Source organism: Colletotrichum acutatum (genome assembly GCF_030867785.1).
Source record: "Colletotrichum acutatum strain CBS 112980 chromosome Unknown BDZ83scaffold_162, whole genome shotgun sequence".
NCBI classification, from domain to species: Eukaryota; Fungi; Ascomycota; class Sordariomycetes; order Glomerellales; family Glomerellaceae; genus Colletotrichum; species Colletotrichum acutatum.
This window is the reverse complement of record NW_026849156.1, coordinates 51,390-65,583: the sequence shown is the minus strand read 5'-3', so window position 1 is coordinate 65,583 and position 14,194 is coordinate 51,390. Positions and strand designations below refer to the sequence as shown.

At 54.3% G+C, this 14,194-nt stretch overlaps 6 protein-coding genes across 6 annotated transcripts; 3 read left to right on the top strand and 3 right to left on the bottom strand.

Annotated features, from left to right (window-relative positions):
- Positions 1–621: 621 nt before the first annotated feature.
- Positions 622–2,623, top strand: BDZ83DRAFT_765825 (uncharacterized protein; the record flags this gene model as incomplete). Its single annotated transcript, XM_060515257.1, has 7 exons — positions 622–673; positions 735–863; positions 933–965; positions 1,014–1,186; positions 1,582–1,658; positions 1,718–1,814; positions 1,871–2,623. 7 exons carry the CDS (start codon positions 622–624, stop codon positions 2,288–2,290), a joined length of 981 nt encoding a protein of 326 aa, XP_060359030.1. The 3' UTR covers positions 2,291–2,623.
- Positions 2,624–2,734: 111 nt separating this feature from the next.
- On the bottom strand, positions 2,735–4,378 carry BDZ83DRAFT_121271 (peroxisomal biogenesis factor 11). The gene is made up of 2 exons (XM_060501150.1): positions 3,426–4,378; positions 2,735–3,326 (listed from the first exon to the last, which is right to left on the bottom strand). Exons 1-2 carry the CDS (start codon positions 3,965–3,967, stop codon positions 3,164–3,166), a joined length of 705 nt encoding a protein of 234 aa, XP_060359029.1. The 5' UTR covers positions 3,968–4,378; the 3' UTR covers positions 2,735–3,163.
- Positions 4,379–5,738: 1,360 nt separating this feature from the next.
- On the top strand, positions 5,739–7,506 carry BDZ83DRAFT_639921 (fructose-1,6-bisphosphatase). The gene is made up of 3 exons (XM_060509458.1): positions 5,739–6,237; positions 6,293–7,074; positions 7,125–7,506. Exons 1-3 carry the CDS (start codon positions 6,113–6,115, stop codon positions 7,253–7,255), a joined length of 1,038 nt encoding a protein of 345 aa, XP_060359028.1. The 5' UTR covers positions 5,739–6,112; the 3' UTR covers positions 7,256–7,506.
- BDZ83DRAFT_639919 (uncharacterized protein) lies at positions 7,507–8,980 on the bottom strand. Its single transcript, XM_060509457.1, has 3 exons — positions 8,470–8,980; positions 8,063–8,399; positions 7,507–7,941 (listed from the first exon to the last, which is right to left on the bottom strand). Exons 1-3 carry the CDS (start codon positions 8,816–8,818, stop codon positions 7,647–7,649), a joined length of 981 nt encoding a protein of 326 aa, XP_060359027.1. The 5' UTR covers positions 8,819–8,980; the 3' UTR covers positions 7,507–7,646.
- Positions 8,981–9,180: 200 nt separating this feature from the next.
- On the top strand, positions 9,181–10,526 carry BDZ83DRAFT_639917 (homoserine dehydrogenase). Its single transcript, XM_060509456.1, has 2 exons — positions 9,181–9,342; positions 9,438–10,526. The coding sequence occupies exons 1-2, from the start codon at positions 9,306–9,308 to the stop codon at positions 10,496–10,498; spliced, it is 1,098 nt and encodes a 365-aa protein (XP_060359026.1). The 5' UTR covers positions 9,181–9,305; the 3' UTR covers positions 10,499–10,526.
- A 115-nt stretch (positions 10,527–10,641) lies between these two features.
- BDZ83DRAFT_590936 (complex I intermediate-associated protein 30) lies at positions 10,642–11,477 on the bottom strand (the record flags this gene model as incomplete). The annotated part of the gene is made up of 3 exons (XM_060506382.1): positions 10,642–10,825; positions 10,882–11,325; positions 11,434–11,477. 3 exons carry the CDS (start codon positions 11,475–11,477, stop codon positions 10,642–10,644), a joined length of 672 nt encoding a protein of 223 aa, XP_060359025.1.
- Positions 11,478–14,194: the final 2,717 nt, after the last annotated feature.

The following is a 14,194-nucleotide window of genomic DNA, read 5'->3' as shown; positions in this document are numbered from 1 at the left end:
CTACCTGAGGTACGGATGCCAACCTACCTAAGCAATATCAAATAACTTCCATTTGCCTGACCACCACACCTGCATCTCTCACCTTGTCCCATTCTCCTCAAACCACCACAACCACAACCATTCCAGAACCCCTCCTCCTCTTCCTCTTTCGACTCCTGCGCCCTCGACCTCTCACACAGTCAGACTCCATCTCTGCTCCGACCAATCGCATCGCGACTCGACCGATCGGGTCAGCGTCGAAATTCCCGTCCTCATAATATCCCCGCCTTCCAACCGTCCCCCGTCGATTCAATTCTGCTCTCGCAGACGTCGAGCGACGACTAGACCGGGCATCTCTCCTTCTTGAACCGTCAGTATACCTGATTTTTTGCGCCTTGGTCAAGCTGGCCTCTACCGTTGGAGCCTCCTCCTTCCCGGTCCAGTCGCCCCAATATCTGCCTTCCCAGCTATTCCTCTAGGACTGCTCCGGAAACTCTTTGGACATCTCTCCCTGCCCGGTCTACGAACCATCGCCTTCGCGAATCCTCCTCTATCCAAACCGGAATCTTGGGCCAATTTTTGTTTTTGTCCAACAACCGACCCTGACTGTTTATCCAAGGACGCATTATATTCAACGACACAATGACCGAGGTATCCTCCACCAGGCTGTACCTGGGAAATCTCCCTCGCAATGGTAAGCTCAGCCTTGTGCATCACCCGGCGCGTTCTTGTCGCAACCTAACTAACCTTCGTAGCCACCAAGGCTGATGTCGAGGCCCATTTCGCGACCCATGGCACTGGTGAAATCACCGAAATCAAGCTCATGAACGGATTCGGCTTCATCGAGTACAAGGATGCCATGGATGCTCGCGATGTTGTTCCTGGTAGGTGGTCCCTAGCTATAGTTATTGCTGCGTCTATACGCATTACTCTGTTACTAACTTCTTGTCTAGCCTTCCGTACGTCCTACTGCACCGTCCCACCACGTAACGATATCCCTTCATTTCTGGTGCGCTAACCATAGCGTTAAAAAGATGGATCCGACTTCATGGGCGAACGCTTGACTGTACAATTTGCCCGTGGAACCCGTCACAGGGAGGGCGGCAGTGCCGGTGGCTTTGGCAACAATGAGCGCGCTCCTCCCAGGCCTCGCCGCACTCCCCATCGAATGCAGATCACGGGACTTCCCACCGATACCAGTTGGCAGGTCTGTTGTTCTCTCCCCATTCTCTAAGCTGGATTCCTGGATTCCCTTCTCTTCTTGCGCCTATGGCGCGCCTGGACCTTCATCGTACCCTTCGAGGTGGACTGTGGACTTTCCGGCATGCTGTGTAGCCTCAGCTCCAAGCCATCGGCGGCCTGTCAGTCGACAAGTCCGGACCGTGCTGCGCTCCTGAAACTTGCTTTCCCAAGTCCATGGCCGTTTCTTTGAACCGGCGCGGGCCTGCCAAAGTAGCGACGGAACCCCAATGCCGGACGACACCACCCCTGGCTTCAATCCCCTTGGCTTGCTGCCGACTGGTCTATGAATTCTGGATTATCAGCCCTCTTCGGCCCATCAAACCGATCCTGGACACCAACTTACATGGATTCTGGATATAGGACCTCAAAGACTTTGCTCGTCAGTCAAGCCTTGACGTTGTCTACTCGGAAACGCCCCGCGACGGCAACGGGCGCGGGTATGTTGACCTTAGCTTAACAATTGCATTTTTGCGTTTACTAACAAGACTCCATCCAGTTTCGTTGAATTCGAGACTGCGGCAGACTTGAGAACTGCTGTTGAGAAGCTTGATGGCCGAGAATTCAAGGGAAGCCGCGTTACCTGTGTAGCAGACGTAAGCAGGAGCAGATGACCGATGATGGGAGGATATTTGTACTCACGTTTTACCAGACACAGCCGGACATGCCGCCTCGCGGCGATATGCGCAGCGCTCGGTCTCGTTCGCCCGGCGGCGGCCGTCGACCCTACCCGCCTCCAGTTGACGACTACGACCGACGTGGTCCTCCGAGAGGCTATAGCCCACGCAGAGATGGCTATCGTGAGGGATACCGTGAGCGTAGCCCCCGCCGCGAGTACTACGACGAGCGTGCTCGTTACCGCTCTCCTCCGCGTCGCCCCATGGACGATTACCCCCCTCCACGAGGCCGTTACGACGACCCTTACCGACGGGATTATCCCCCGCCGCCCGACCCCTATGTCAACGGCAGGGGACCGTACGATCGCCCCCCTAGAGACTTTCCCCCTAGGGAGGCAGGTTACCCGCGTGATGGGTACCCTCGCGAGTATGAACGTGGTGGCCGTTACTGGTAACTCACTCCTGCTCATAAACTTGCCTCATAGGGGCTGTCCTTGACTCTGAATAGATCCTGGAAGCACCTCCACTCTAATGGCTCAAGCCAAAATGGTAAATAGCGGTGGCAGCAAGCGGTGTTCCGTGAGAATGAATTAGGATGAGGCAGTCGAGCAGTGTTAGGCTTGCACTTCTACGGTGTTCGTCAAGCAGACGTCCCAGGCGTGTTTCAAATTGCGATTTTTGTCGAAGCATCATCAACAACACAGCTGCGGATGCAACAATTCGGGGTCCGTTGAATTCAGGAGGGGGAAAAACGTCGAGTGCTGATGTATATTGTACGATTACATGCATGGATATCCACCAAAAATGAACAGGCGTATTTGCCTTATGAGCACAATCTTGGGTCTTTGGGGACCGACTTTCGAGTCAACTGTACCACGACATGCATCATGGTTCAGGCCGGATGATCTGGTTTTCTTTGAAACCAGCTGTGGCGACTGAGGGCCATCTAGACACTTGGCATCGGAAAGAGCAAGACACCTTTTCGTTTGTAAATATTCAATATTCGATGTTGGTGAAAGAGGATTATTTGGTATCCAAGCCGACTATCATGTCCGCATCGACAGCAGGGAGTAGCTAGCAGTCTGCCTACCTTATCCCGCCCATCATGGCACCATGCCTTCAGCCCAGGCTAGGTACATACCGAACGCCCAAAAGATTTCAAAAGCATTGCCTAAGTCAAGCTCAACCCCTAGAGTTCCCCCTCTTCAACTTAGTAGACGAGTACAATACCAATCGCTCCGACGACGCATCTCATCACCGACATACAACACAAATCATGACAAGCATACATATACAACACTGAATCCGCCTTCCGTGCGGCAATGCGATTATGCCGTCTTCTTCCACTGGGTATACACGCCAATCAAACTGCTAACGGTGCCGGCAAGGCCGACGATACCGTCATCGAAGTTGGCCCACGCGAGGGCAGAGGTCGGGACGGTCAAGTCGCAGAGGTCGGACATGAGTTGCAGGCGGCCGGCGGCGCGCTCACTGTGGTATTTTGTCAGCTTGTTGTTGCCAGAACATTGGGAAGTGCATTCAAGGGTTGGGGGGGGGGGTGGTGAAAGGCGCGAACTATATGGAACGTACATTGCTATTCTCTTGGCCTCGACGACACCCTCGCCCTCCTTCTTGTCGACCTTGGCCTCTCGCTGCTGGAGGCGGTAGAGGGTGTAGGTCTGGGCGACGACGCTGAAGAGGATGCCAATGGCCCAGAAGCGGTAGGCCTCCTTTTGCAGCCTCTTTGCGCCCTCCCACTTCTTGATGCCGGCGGCGTCGAGGACGGTGGCGGCGTCAAAGGTGAGGTAGCCAGCGTAGCCCAGCTGGCGGCCGACGGCGGCGTAGCGGAGGACAGGGTCCATGGTTTTGGCGTCAGAGGCGACGGCGGCGGCCTTGAAGTGCTCGACGTTTTTGCCGATGCGCATGATCTTGCGGGTCAGGCCGAACTGCTTCTTGATGGCATCCCAGGGGGCGATCTCGGCCTTTGAGCCATTGGTGCGGAAGAGGTACCAGGCGTAGAAGCGGGCAAAGTACTGGAGGGTGCGGAGGATCTTGTCGCGGCCGACGGTGGTGGCTACGAACTTGTTGTAGTGCGACACGGACGGGTGGTAGATGAGGGCGTCGGCGACCATTTTGGCGGTTTCTTGATGGGATTGCAAATCACCGGATGGAATGGATGCGATGGTGGAGTTAGATGATGATGTTTTGCTGGATTATGGGGATGGCCTTTTTTGGATGGGGAAGCAGCGCGAGATGGATGAGTGGGCTGGTCTTCACGCGGAGGTTGTAGCATTCAAGTATGGTATCGAACGCAAATAGGGAGTCTTATCGGGGGTGGTGCGGTTTGGAGAGAGCACTGGGCAAGCCGATCGGCTCAAAGACGAGCTGCCACATGCCGAGGTCCGCCAGCGAACCCGAGACATCGCCAGAGCAGGCTGGGAGCCTGGGGACCCGGGGAGACAGACTGAAGGACGCGCAGCTGAGCAGCCATAACGCCAACAGCAACAGGAGCCGGGTGCGGAGAAGGCTCTCACGTGCCTGAAGACCTTCTTCACTGAAGCGCGTTTTGGACTCAGCCAGCTTAGCTAAGGAGGTGGGGCGGTTCGCTGGGGAAATTGAGTGACCCGTGACAATTGACGGCAGTACGTTTTACCCAAGGCGAAAGTGGCCAGTCATCAGCAACTTATATCCCAATTACCAAGTGCATACAGATAATCCCCTTTGCGACTAAGGTACTGCGTGGGTAGCAATCGCGCCAAGGATTCTGTGGACGCCTGAGAACGAGACGTTGAGGCGTTTCCCTCTTGATTCCAATCTTTACCGTTTTTCCAGTCACGAGCAACCAAATGGTCCTCATCTCTCAGAGGTAAAGTACGGATATTGGATCTTCCCTCTCCACATCCAGTATGGAGAGGCTGAATTCCCATGACTACACAATGACTAGTTTTTCCTCCTATGGTAGTTGTAAGCAGTGGGTTCCCGGAAACCCCCTTGTCATTCACAATCCGTCCCACTTCTCGTGTCTTTCTATTTCCATCCAGCAGCTGGAATCGACCCCCGTCAGTCCTATCAAGCAGCAGTATGGTACGGTCAAAGTCAAAACCTTTTTCTCACCGCAGACTGGGAAAGAACATGGAGAATGAAACATTGCAACATCCATATCCAAAGACAGGGGAGAATGGTCGTCAACGCAAACTACCAAAATACAGAGGCATCATTACTTATCCGTCCGATCCAACGACTTGGAAGGTAGAAGAAAAAGGCGCTAGGGTCCAGATTCCAGAATACTTTCATCCCATCGTCCGCATGATGTCACCCCGTCCATCGGTCATGTCTTATCCGCCGTGCTTCTCTGCCGCTCCTCTACCTGCTCTTCTCCTATCCCCGAAAGAGTTGCCTCTGGCTCTGGAGCCCCTCCCCCTCGACGCGAGTTATTAGTGTTGCTAAGCTGCCCTGCCCACACAAAGGTGCGGCGTGGCCCCCCGCCCCCGCCAAAGGCAAGGTTCTCTGTTCCAGCCCAGCCGCCCTCTCAGAGTCCCCTCTCCCAAAGCCACCCGTAGACTGCCGCAGCCATCGTGTGCGCTCGCTGCACACCGCGCCGAGGGTTTCCGAGAAATCCTCGAGGGGCGCCTTGCGTCCTCTCCTTGTTGCGCCCGCGTCCCCATGTCTCGGGTTCCCCTCGGCCGGAGGTGCCTGCGGTTGGCTCCACTTTGTCGTGGTGACTCGGGATCGAGCGCGATAATAGGACGTGTGGCCCTGTGATAGCCGTATGCCGAACTGAGGGGCATTTTCCCATGGCTGGGCCATGGACCATGCTTTTGCCCATGGAGAGCCAGAAGAGGACCCCTTGGTACGGTAGTACACATACGAGAGCTTCCGGCAACGCTGATGATTGAAGTCTCAGGTAATTACCTAGTAATAGTCCATGCCCCCAGACCCGGGACTACAAACAAGATCCATTTCCCTTCCAATTCCTCCTTCGTGATCGCATCTCCTGACTACTACTTTTCTCTCTCTTCTCCCTCCCTTCCTCCTACAACATTTACCTTCATCTACTTACCTCTCTACTATCCTTCGGCTTACATTCCGAACTATTGTGTCAGTGCGCAACACTCTTTGTTAGAGCTCCCGTGAACCCCGCCATCGCAAGTGTCAACCCCTCGTCCTCCATTGGAATTATTCCGTAAGTTTCCTCTCTGTTTACAAGCTGTCCAGACCATCTCTCCTCTACAATTGATAGCTAAGACTCGGTATTGTAGACCCAAATCTAGCCCATCATGTCAGCCTACACAACAAACGCCGGTGAACAAGAGACCGAGAAGATCAACACCAACATTATCACCTTGACCCGTTTCCTGACGGAAGAGCAAACCAAGCACAAGGAAGCCACCGGAGATTTTACGTAGGTCTTCTACGCCCTCCCAACCCCGCGTGATAGCTTCTAACTATCGTTCTAGTCTCCTGTGCCATGCTCTGCAATTCTCCTTCAAGTCCATCGCATACTACATCCGCCGAGCTACCCTAGTTAACCTGACGGGTCTGGCCGGTTCCTCCAACATCACGGGCGACGACCAAAAGAAGCTCGACGTCATCTCCAATGACCTCTTCATCGAGGCCATGAGATCCTCCGGCCGATGCGCCCTTCTCGTGTCGGAAGAGGAGGAGGAAATCATCTTCTTCAAGGACGCCACCGGCGCCCGCTACGCCGTCGCCTGCGACCCCATCGACGGCTCCTCCAACCTGGATGCCGGTGTCTCTGTCGGTACCATCTTTGGCATTCACAAGCTGCCCGAAGGCTCCACCGGCACAAAGGAGGACATCCTCAAGCCCGGCTCCGAGCTGCTGGCCGCCGGCTTCACCATGTACGGCGCCTCGACGCAGCTCGTCCTCACCATGAAGGGCGGCACCGTCAACGGCTTCACTCTCGACAACGGCGTCGGCGAGTTCATCCTCACTCACCCTGACATGCGCCTGCCCCAGTCCCGCGCAATCTACTCCGTCAACGAGGGTAACTCGCTCTACTGGGAGGACAGCACCAACAACTACTTCAACTCGTTGAAGACGCCGCAGGAGAACGGCAAGCCCTACAGCGCGCGTTACATTGGTTCCATGGTGGCCGACGCCTACCGCACGTTGCTGTACGGAGGTGTCTTTGCCTACCCGGCGGACAAGAAGAGCCCCAAGGGCAAGCTTCGTATCTTGTACGAGTGCGCGCCCATGGCCTTGGTATTTGAGAACGGTTAGTACACTAAACCCCGACTTCATTGCCCCTTGCTAACATCGTCACAGCCGGTGGCCAAGCGGTAGACAGCCAAATGAGGAGAATGCTGGACGTCGTTCCCGAGGGTATTCACGACAGGGCTGGAATTTTCATGGGCAGCTTCGATGAGGTTGAAAAGGTCAAGAAGTTCCACCAGTAAACCACGTTGCTGGGGAGAACGACTGATGTCCTCGTGCTACAAACCATCATACCAAAATGTGGGAGAACACGGCGCATTTCATGATTTACTGAAACCCGGCGGGTGGTTTATTCTTCTTTAATGTGGCGCTTTGGGACAAATGCGATGAACATGAGGATGGCTGGCTACGTGCCAAGGAGGAATTGGATTGAGGATTGATTCCCCGTTGCAAGCTCAAGGATCATATCTGGCCGTAGATCGTAAACTTGCGTTGGCCAGGAATAGGATATGCATTGAATGAATTGCACGTTCAAGTGATCTACAGAATGAAGCTCGCTGACTATTGAATATGTTCCAAACACGAATACGTCCATTGAAGACGATGGTGCCCACAACACTAGCACCTGCACACTTAGAAGATCTTGGGAAACAACTTGGGTGTGTTCTTCTTCCATTCTTGGTAGTCCTTGCGGTCACCGTAGCGCTTGTCGTACTTCTTCTCGCTCATAGGCACTCCCGAAACCTTGAGGAGGAGGAAGCTGACGAAGGCCGGGCTCACATAGGACATGGCCATCGCAGTAAGTGGCCCGATGACGCCAGACGACAAGCCGAGTGCCAGTTGAATTGGTTGTGTCACAAGCACTCCAGCCGCCGCAGTCGCGATACCTGTCCACAGTGACATCTCACCAAAGTAGTTGGGGTATTGGCTAGAGAGAGAGAGAGAGAGAGAGAGAGTCAGCTTTGTTTCTTACTCTCGCAGCGTCGAGCGGCAGCGTCTCATGCGGTCTTGCAGCCTGCGCATCGCTCAGGTGTAATTGCCAGACATACCTAACACTCCAGAGACCCTTAGTCATAAACTCCTCGTCATGGGCCTTTGCGCGCTTCTCGCGCAGCCACTTGCTCTTCTGCCTGTCTGCTGTAATCTCGAACGCGAACCCGGCAATATAGACGAACAGGCCAATGGCGTCTGTAATCTTGAAGGCGGGAAGGGAGGCGAAGGCGGCGGCGGGCACAGAGTTCAGAGCGATGACGGGCATGAGACAGAGGGAGACCCAGGTCGCTTGGGCGAACCAGGCGCCGGCAAACTTGGCTGGGGACTTCTTGATCTCATCGAACCTAGAGTCTTTGCCTTCTTCCAAGATGCGTTGGAAGAGGTATGATCCGACTGCAGGTCACAATCAGTCAGTTTTTTTTTTTTTTGGCTATTACACGCGTCTAGGCGGGTGGGACATTACGTCTGACAGCCCAGAAGGCGACGGCACCGCTAATGACAACCTGCCTCCAATTGAGGGCTCCCACACCACCGGGCTTGGTGAACGCTTCGAGGAGGCCAGGGAGGGGTGCTGAACTGGCGACGGCCGAGGAGTATTTGGCACGGAGGGACGGCAGGTATAAGCTCAGAGCGGTAACGGACAAGTAGGTCAATGACCCGGAGAAGTCGTAGAAACGTTCATTTTGGGCGATGATTGACGGTATAGCGAAGGCTGCCTGGATCGCATACGCTGCTGAGACGGCGGGGATCAGAGTCCGGAGCAGAGGGTTCTTGAAGTTAGTGAGGTGCAGGAGAGATTGTAGTAAAGACATGATGGGCGATGCTTGTGCGAGGATATCGCCTGATTTCTCCCACGGTGTAAGATCGAGGGACAGGCAACTCTTTAAGAGCTACAAAATGGAGTTGAGCTTGCTGTAGAGTCAGCCCTATGGCTTTGTATGAAGTCCACTCGGCCGAAGCTTCCCCCTGGTGAGGCTGGAGTGAATGACGACACGACCTGGTCAAGGAGGGCCCAAGCTCCCTGGTCTTCGGCCTTCAGAAAGGTGCGGAATGCCGACATGCCCGTCTGCCGGATCCGGTCGCTCGGTGAGAAGACCGGCGTTTTTCTCGGTGAGTGGAACACCGACCCCGCACTCACCGAAAGATTATCGGGGTCTGAATGGCGATTACCCCACTAAGAGCTGCCCCGCGGTCGGAGGGGCTTCGAAAATGAGTCTATTTCCCAACGTACACTTGCATAACACAATCTTCTGCAATTACACTTGAGTCAATTGACGAAAGTAAATCAAGCAAGTGAAAATGGCCTCCTCCAAGCAAGTTTTCATCGCCATCATTGGTAAGAACTGCCCACCTCCCGCGACACCCCTGGGGCTCTTCTTCTTCCCATTACAAGTACCAGCGAACTTATGTTGACGGGCTGGTGTGTTACAGGTGCTGGCGGCGTCGGAAAGTGCTTCCTGTCCCAGCTCGAGGCCTTGGCCACCCGCAGACCCTCGCCGAAGCTCAACTTGATCTACATCTCGACCAGCAAGAAGGCCCTGTACGATGCCAAATACACCCCAACTCCCTTCGCCGGCGCCATCGAGGAGCTGTCTCGCGCTTCGCAAGCCCCTCCCGCTCTTCCTCAGCTCGCCGAGTACCTTGCCGCCGCCCCGGCCAAGGTCGTCCTGGTCGACAACACCAGCTCCCAGGATGTCGCCGACGCGTACCCCGTCTTCCTCGGCAAGGGAATCAGCATCGTGACCCCCAACAAGAAGGCCTTCTCTGGCTCCTACAAGCTGTGGCAGGATATCTTCAACGCGGCCTCGACCTCCGGCGCCAAGGTCTACCACGAGTCTTCCGTCGGCGCGGGCCTGCCCGTCATCTCGACGCTCAAGGACCTCGTCGACACGGGCGACCGCGTCACCAAGATCGAGGGTGTCTTCAGCGGCACCATGTCCTTCCTCTTCAACTCCTTCGCTCCGACATCGGGCGCCGGCGGCAAGTGGTCTGCCGAGGTGGCCAAGGCCAAGGAGCTGGGCTACACGGAGCCCGACCCGAGAGATGATCTCAATGGCCTCGACGTCGCCCGCAAGCTCACCATTCTCGCCAGACTGGCGGGACTCCCCGTCGAGTCGCCCACTTCGTTCCCCGTCCAGAGTTTGATTCCCAAGGAGCTCGAGTCGTGCTCGAGCGGAGACGAGTTCCTTCAGAAGCTGCACGAGTTTGACAGCCAAATGGAGGAGACCAAGGCTGCTGCGGAGAAGCAGGGCAAGGTCGTTCGCTTTGTTGGCAGCATCGATGTCGCCAGCAAGCAGGTCAAGGTTGGCCTGGAGCAGTTCGACGCATCTCACCCCATCGCCGCCCTCAAGGGTAGCGATAACATCATCAGCTTCTACACGGAACGTTACGGCAGTAACCCGCTCATCGTTCAGGGTGCGGGTGCTGGTGGTGATGTCACGGCCATGGGTGTTACGGCTGACTTGATCAAGGTATTGGGCCAGATTGCTTAAAGCTCTATGTAGCTTCATGGAATGGAATCCACTTGCCTATCCTGACTCCACGGAATATCTTGGGATGTCTACAAACAACGAAACAACAGTGACTTTCACCCGGCCGCGGGCTTGCCACCCAACTTCTCAGGCGCCATGGCATCTTAAACTCGTCTAGTCCCCCATCCGCAAATCCAACTCAACCATGATGACGACTTAGCCGGTGCAGGTGTAGCGACATATTCCTTCTGGAAGGAAATATCAGAGCCCGATGATTCGCGGCGGTTGCTATAAGCGGCCAAGTAGCCAACAGTGAAGCTGAAATCACCCGACTGGGTTCCAAAGAAGCTGCGCTGGTGTCAACAACAGTCATGGGTTATTTTGCAAACAGGCTTGCGTCTCACCTTCGCATCATGAAGCTAATTCTCTTGATGTTGGCAATGTCCAGCGGCTTGGCATCAGGCTTGTCTCTGCCTCTGTAAGTTGCTTTGAACTGCTCCCACGGGATCTTCACTTCGCCCTCCTCGGGAACAAAGTCAAACTCCCAGCTAATGGTACTCTGGTCGCGGCCATCCTCTCTCGGCGGAAGGATCTCATCCTTGATAGTGACTGTGTACTTTTTGAAATCGCTCTTCAAGACTTTGATGGCAAGCCCGTCATACTGACTCAAGTCCAGGTCAAGTGTGCCGAGCGTCCTCTGCGACGCAAATCCTGCTCCTCCCAAAGCGGTGATGTCCAGGTTGCCAAAGAACTCGGCCTTCTCCGGAGACTCGCAGTGCAAATGAGACTGGCTCTTACCACCACGTACTCTGTCGTCTGAATCGGTCCACAGACTTGAGTCCCAGGGGCTGCGGATGATGGTTAACGAGGCAAGTTCACAGGGGAACCCAAAACGAGGCCGGGTGGTCAGGCATGACCATGAGCAACGCTTGATTAGCAAATCTGGGCACACTAACTTGTCACCACCGTAAAGGTAGAGCAGTTTCCAATCGGGAGGCATGATGTGCGCTTTGGCGGGTTGGCAGAGCTGTGGCTGTATCGGCAGTTGCACTGAGGCGCAGGTTTGGGACAGGACTGATGGCACGAAGATTCGAGCTAGTCAAACTGGCAGAAAACGGGTCAAAAACCAGTCGTAGGATTCAATGATTTGGCGTTAGGGACGGAATTGGCTCCAAAATAGGGCTGTGTTGTGAACGGTTCACGGTAGACAACAGACGTCGAAGAGCGCGAAGGATCATGACGACTTCATCTGAGCGTTCGCGAGGCTGGTGAGCTCCCCATTGAATCCTGGCCAATAGGATGAGTGGAAAGAGGCGTGCAGCATGGCCCCATGCGAGCGGGTCCTGGAATCTATTGTGGCTCAGCAATCTAGTTACCTAAGCTCCTACAGACGTCCTGGACTGTGGCTGTACAACGGCTGTGATGTTCATCCTTTCTCCTTCACATCACAGCGCATACCTTAGTTCGAACAAGGCACCTGTGCCTCCCTATTTACTTGTAGTTGCTGCCTGCGATCAATTGACTTCACATGGCGTCAGTTCCGTAATTGGCAAAAGTAAGTAGGTAGGTAGTCGCCTTGGAGGTGGGAATGACACGTCGATCGCTGTGTCATTGTCTCAAATTACCCCGAACCACTACGATGCTGAGCCTATACATTTCGAAAAAGGCGGTTTGTTAGAACGTTGAATCAAGACACGGCCTGCGGAGATCATCACGGCCTGTTCCGCCAAGGAGCCGAGGAGGAAGGCCGAGAAACACTAGGGCAAATAGTACCAATCTCCAAGCCAGCCAATTGACAGGATTGCTTACCCGTTGGAGATGGTTGAACAAATTTCGCTCACGGCTAACAACGGTTCTGCAAGCTATGTCGCGAGAGAGGATTTGCAGACTCTATAATGCACCTGAAACTTGACTACACGAATGATGGTTGGTTTGTTGAAACTGAAATGGTGCGGCTCAGCGCGAGTGACACCGAGGGGCGAGCTGGGCGAGGTCGCGAAGGCGAGCGCGAAACTAAGTGTAGAATGCAACGACGAATGAAATCAGTCTTGGGTGCCCTCGATTTGCCTGTGTGTTGTGTTGTGTCATTATCCCAAAGGAAACTTTGGCGCAAGACGGCACGCCGGGCTCAAGCTCATATGTCTTTGAGGGCCTAGGGCGAGCCAAACTCGAAAATAGCTGAGGCTTAACTTAATGCTCGCCTCGACGGATTCGGATGAGCGACCTCACTTTTCTCATCGTCTCAACTTTGACGATTCATCGCCCCGGTGCGGGGCGGTACGATGCTGCTTGGGATGATCTGGCTTACATTCGAACTGGTAGAAACGGCCATGTGAGGGCAATGTGAGGGGTGTTCCTCGTTGCTGATGGATATTGACTTTGATGATTGTGGGGTGAGTTGCACCTGAAAAGCATAGTGTACGTTTATCAGTAATCACTAATCATGTACTTCTCTATACTGCGCAGCTCCCCGGCCATCCCTATTGTTGTAAGCCAGATCCCAAGTGCTTGTCCTGATTGCACCCTTGGGGAAGGCATGAAAGGGGCCGTGGACGGATGTTGTTTTAGCGCAGTGACAGGATTCTGGGGACGGGCGTTCGAGCTGGCGGGGGCCGGTCCTGTGGCCCCGTCTTCTGCCGGATCGGCTCCGAGTGTGTAACCAGGAAGATCGAGGTTCTGAGGGCTCGTGACTCAGTAAGGCGAGGAGGCGGGCAAGGCCTTTTGGCGGCCTAATATGGTTCATGGCTGAAGTCGACTGGGTCGGGATGACAATAGTACTAGATCTCCCCGATGAGTTTTGAGACGAAGTAAAGGGACAAGATTGGGTTGAATATCGGAGTAGACTGTAGGAGGTCTAGAACGTGCCTATTGAGACGCATGATTCATCCACGAGCTAACAACTCATCATGTATAGAACACACCCTAACTATTTGCCAACTCTTTCCCAGGAACCTTGATCCAAGATCCGGGATTTGGCTGCCCCGGCGCGGTTGGGGTATAGATGGGTATCGTATCGATGGAAAGGAACCTTGGGATAGTGCCTTTTGCTGTTGAACGGCCCTTAACTCCGTCTGATCTTATTCCGGCTCCGGTCCCGATTCCGTTTTCACCTACAGAAGGAAAGGCTACACAGCTACACCCACCGTTCTTCCATTTGTCGGATGATCCTGTGGAGCCACTGGAGCCTAAAAGTAAGTGCCGGGAAACATTTACCTTGATCAGAGTTCTGGTCAGTCATTTCGGCAAGCCATCATAGCGACGAATTGCAAGTGTCTAACTTCGGCACCTTTCAAAATCTCGCCGATATATCCAACCTGCCGTACCAGCCTAGGCCGTGCGCAGCGTCAACGTTCGTAGTAACTAGTAATAGCGCTACCTGTTCTTGGTTCGATAAGAGAGGGCAGAGACACAAGATGGGCACGGAGGTGGTGGGAAAAGTGTTTTGTTCCTTCCAAAGTCGCGACTCTATTTAAAGGACACGCGAAAGTGAGACCTCTAGCGGCGTCCTCATGCACATTTGCCGGCACTGCATAGGTAGGTACGTGGCATTATCGCAGGAACAACTATTATCATCCTGATGGATTGTACAACTCAGAAGAATAACTCGAGATTTCAACACTAAACCGAGTGCCATAAAGTGCTGTCCGATAGTGAGTGAATTGTTCCCGCTCCATATCGGCCTACAGATTACCTTCCCTACCCTTAGATGCTCGCACT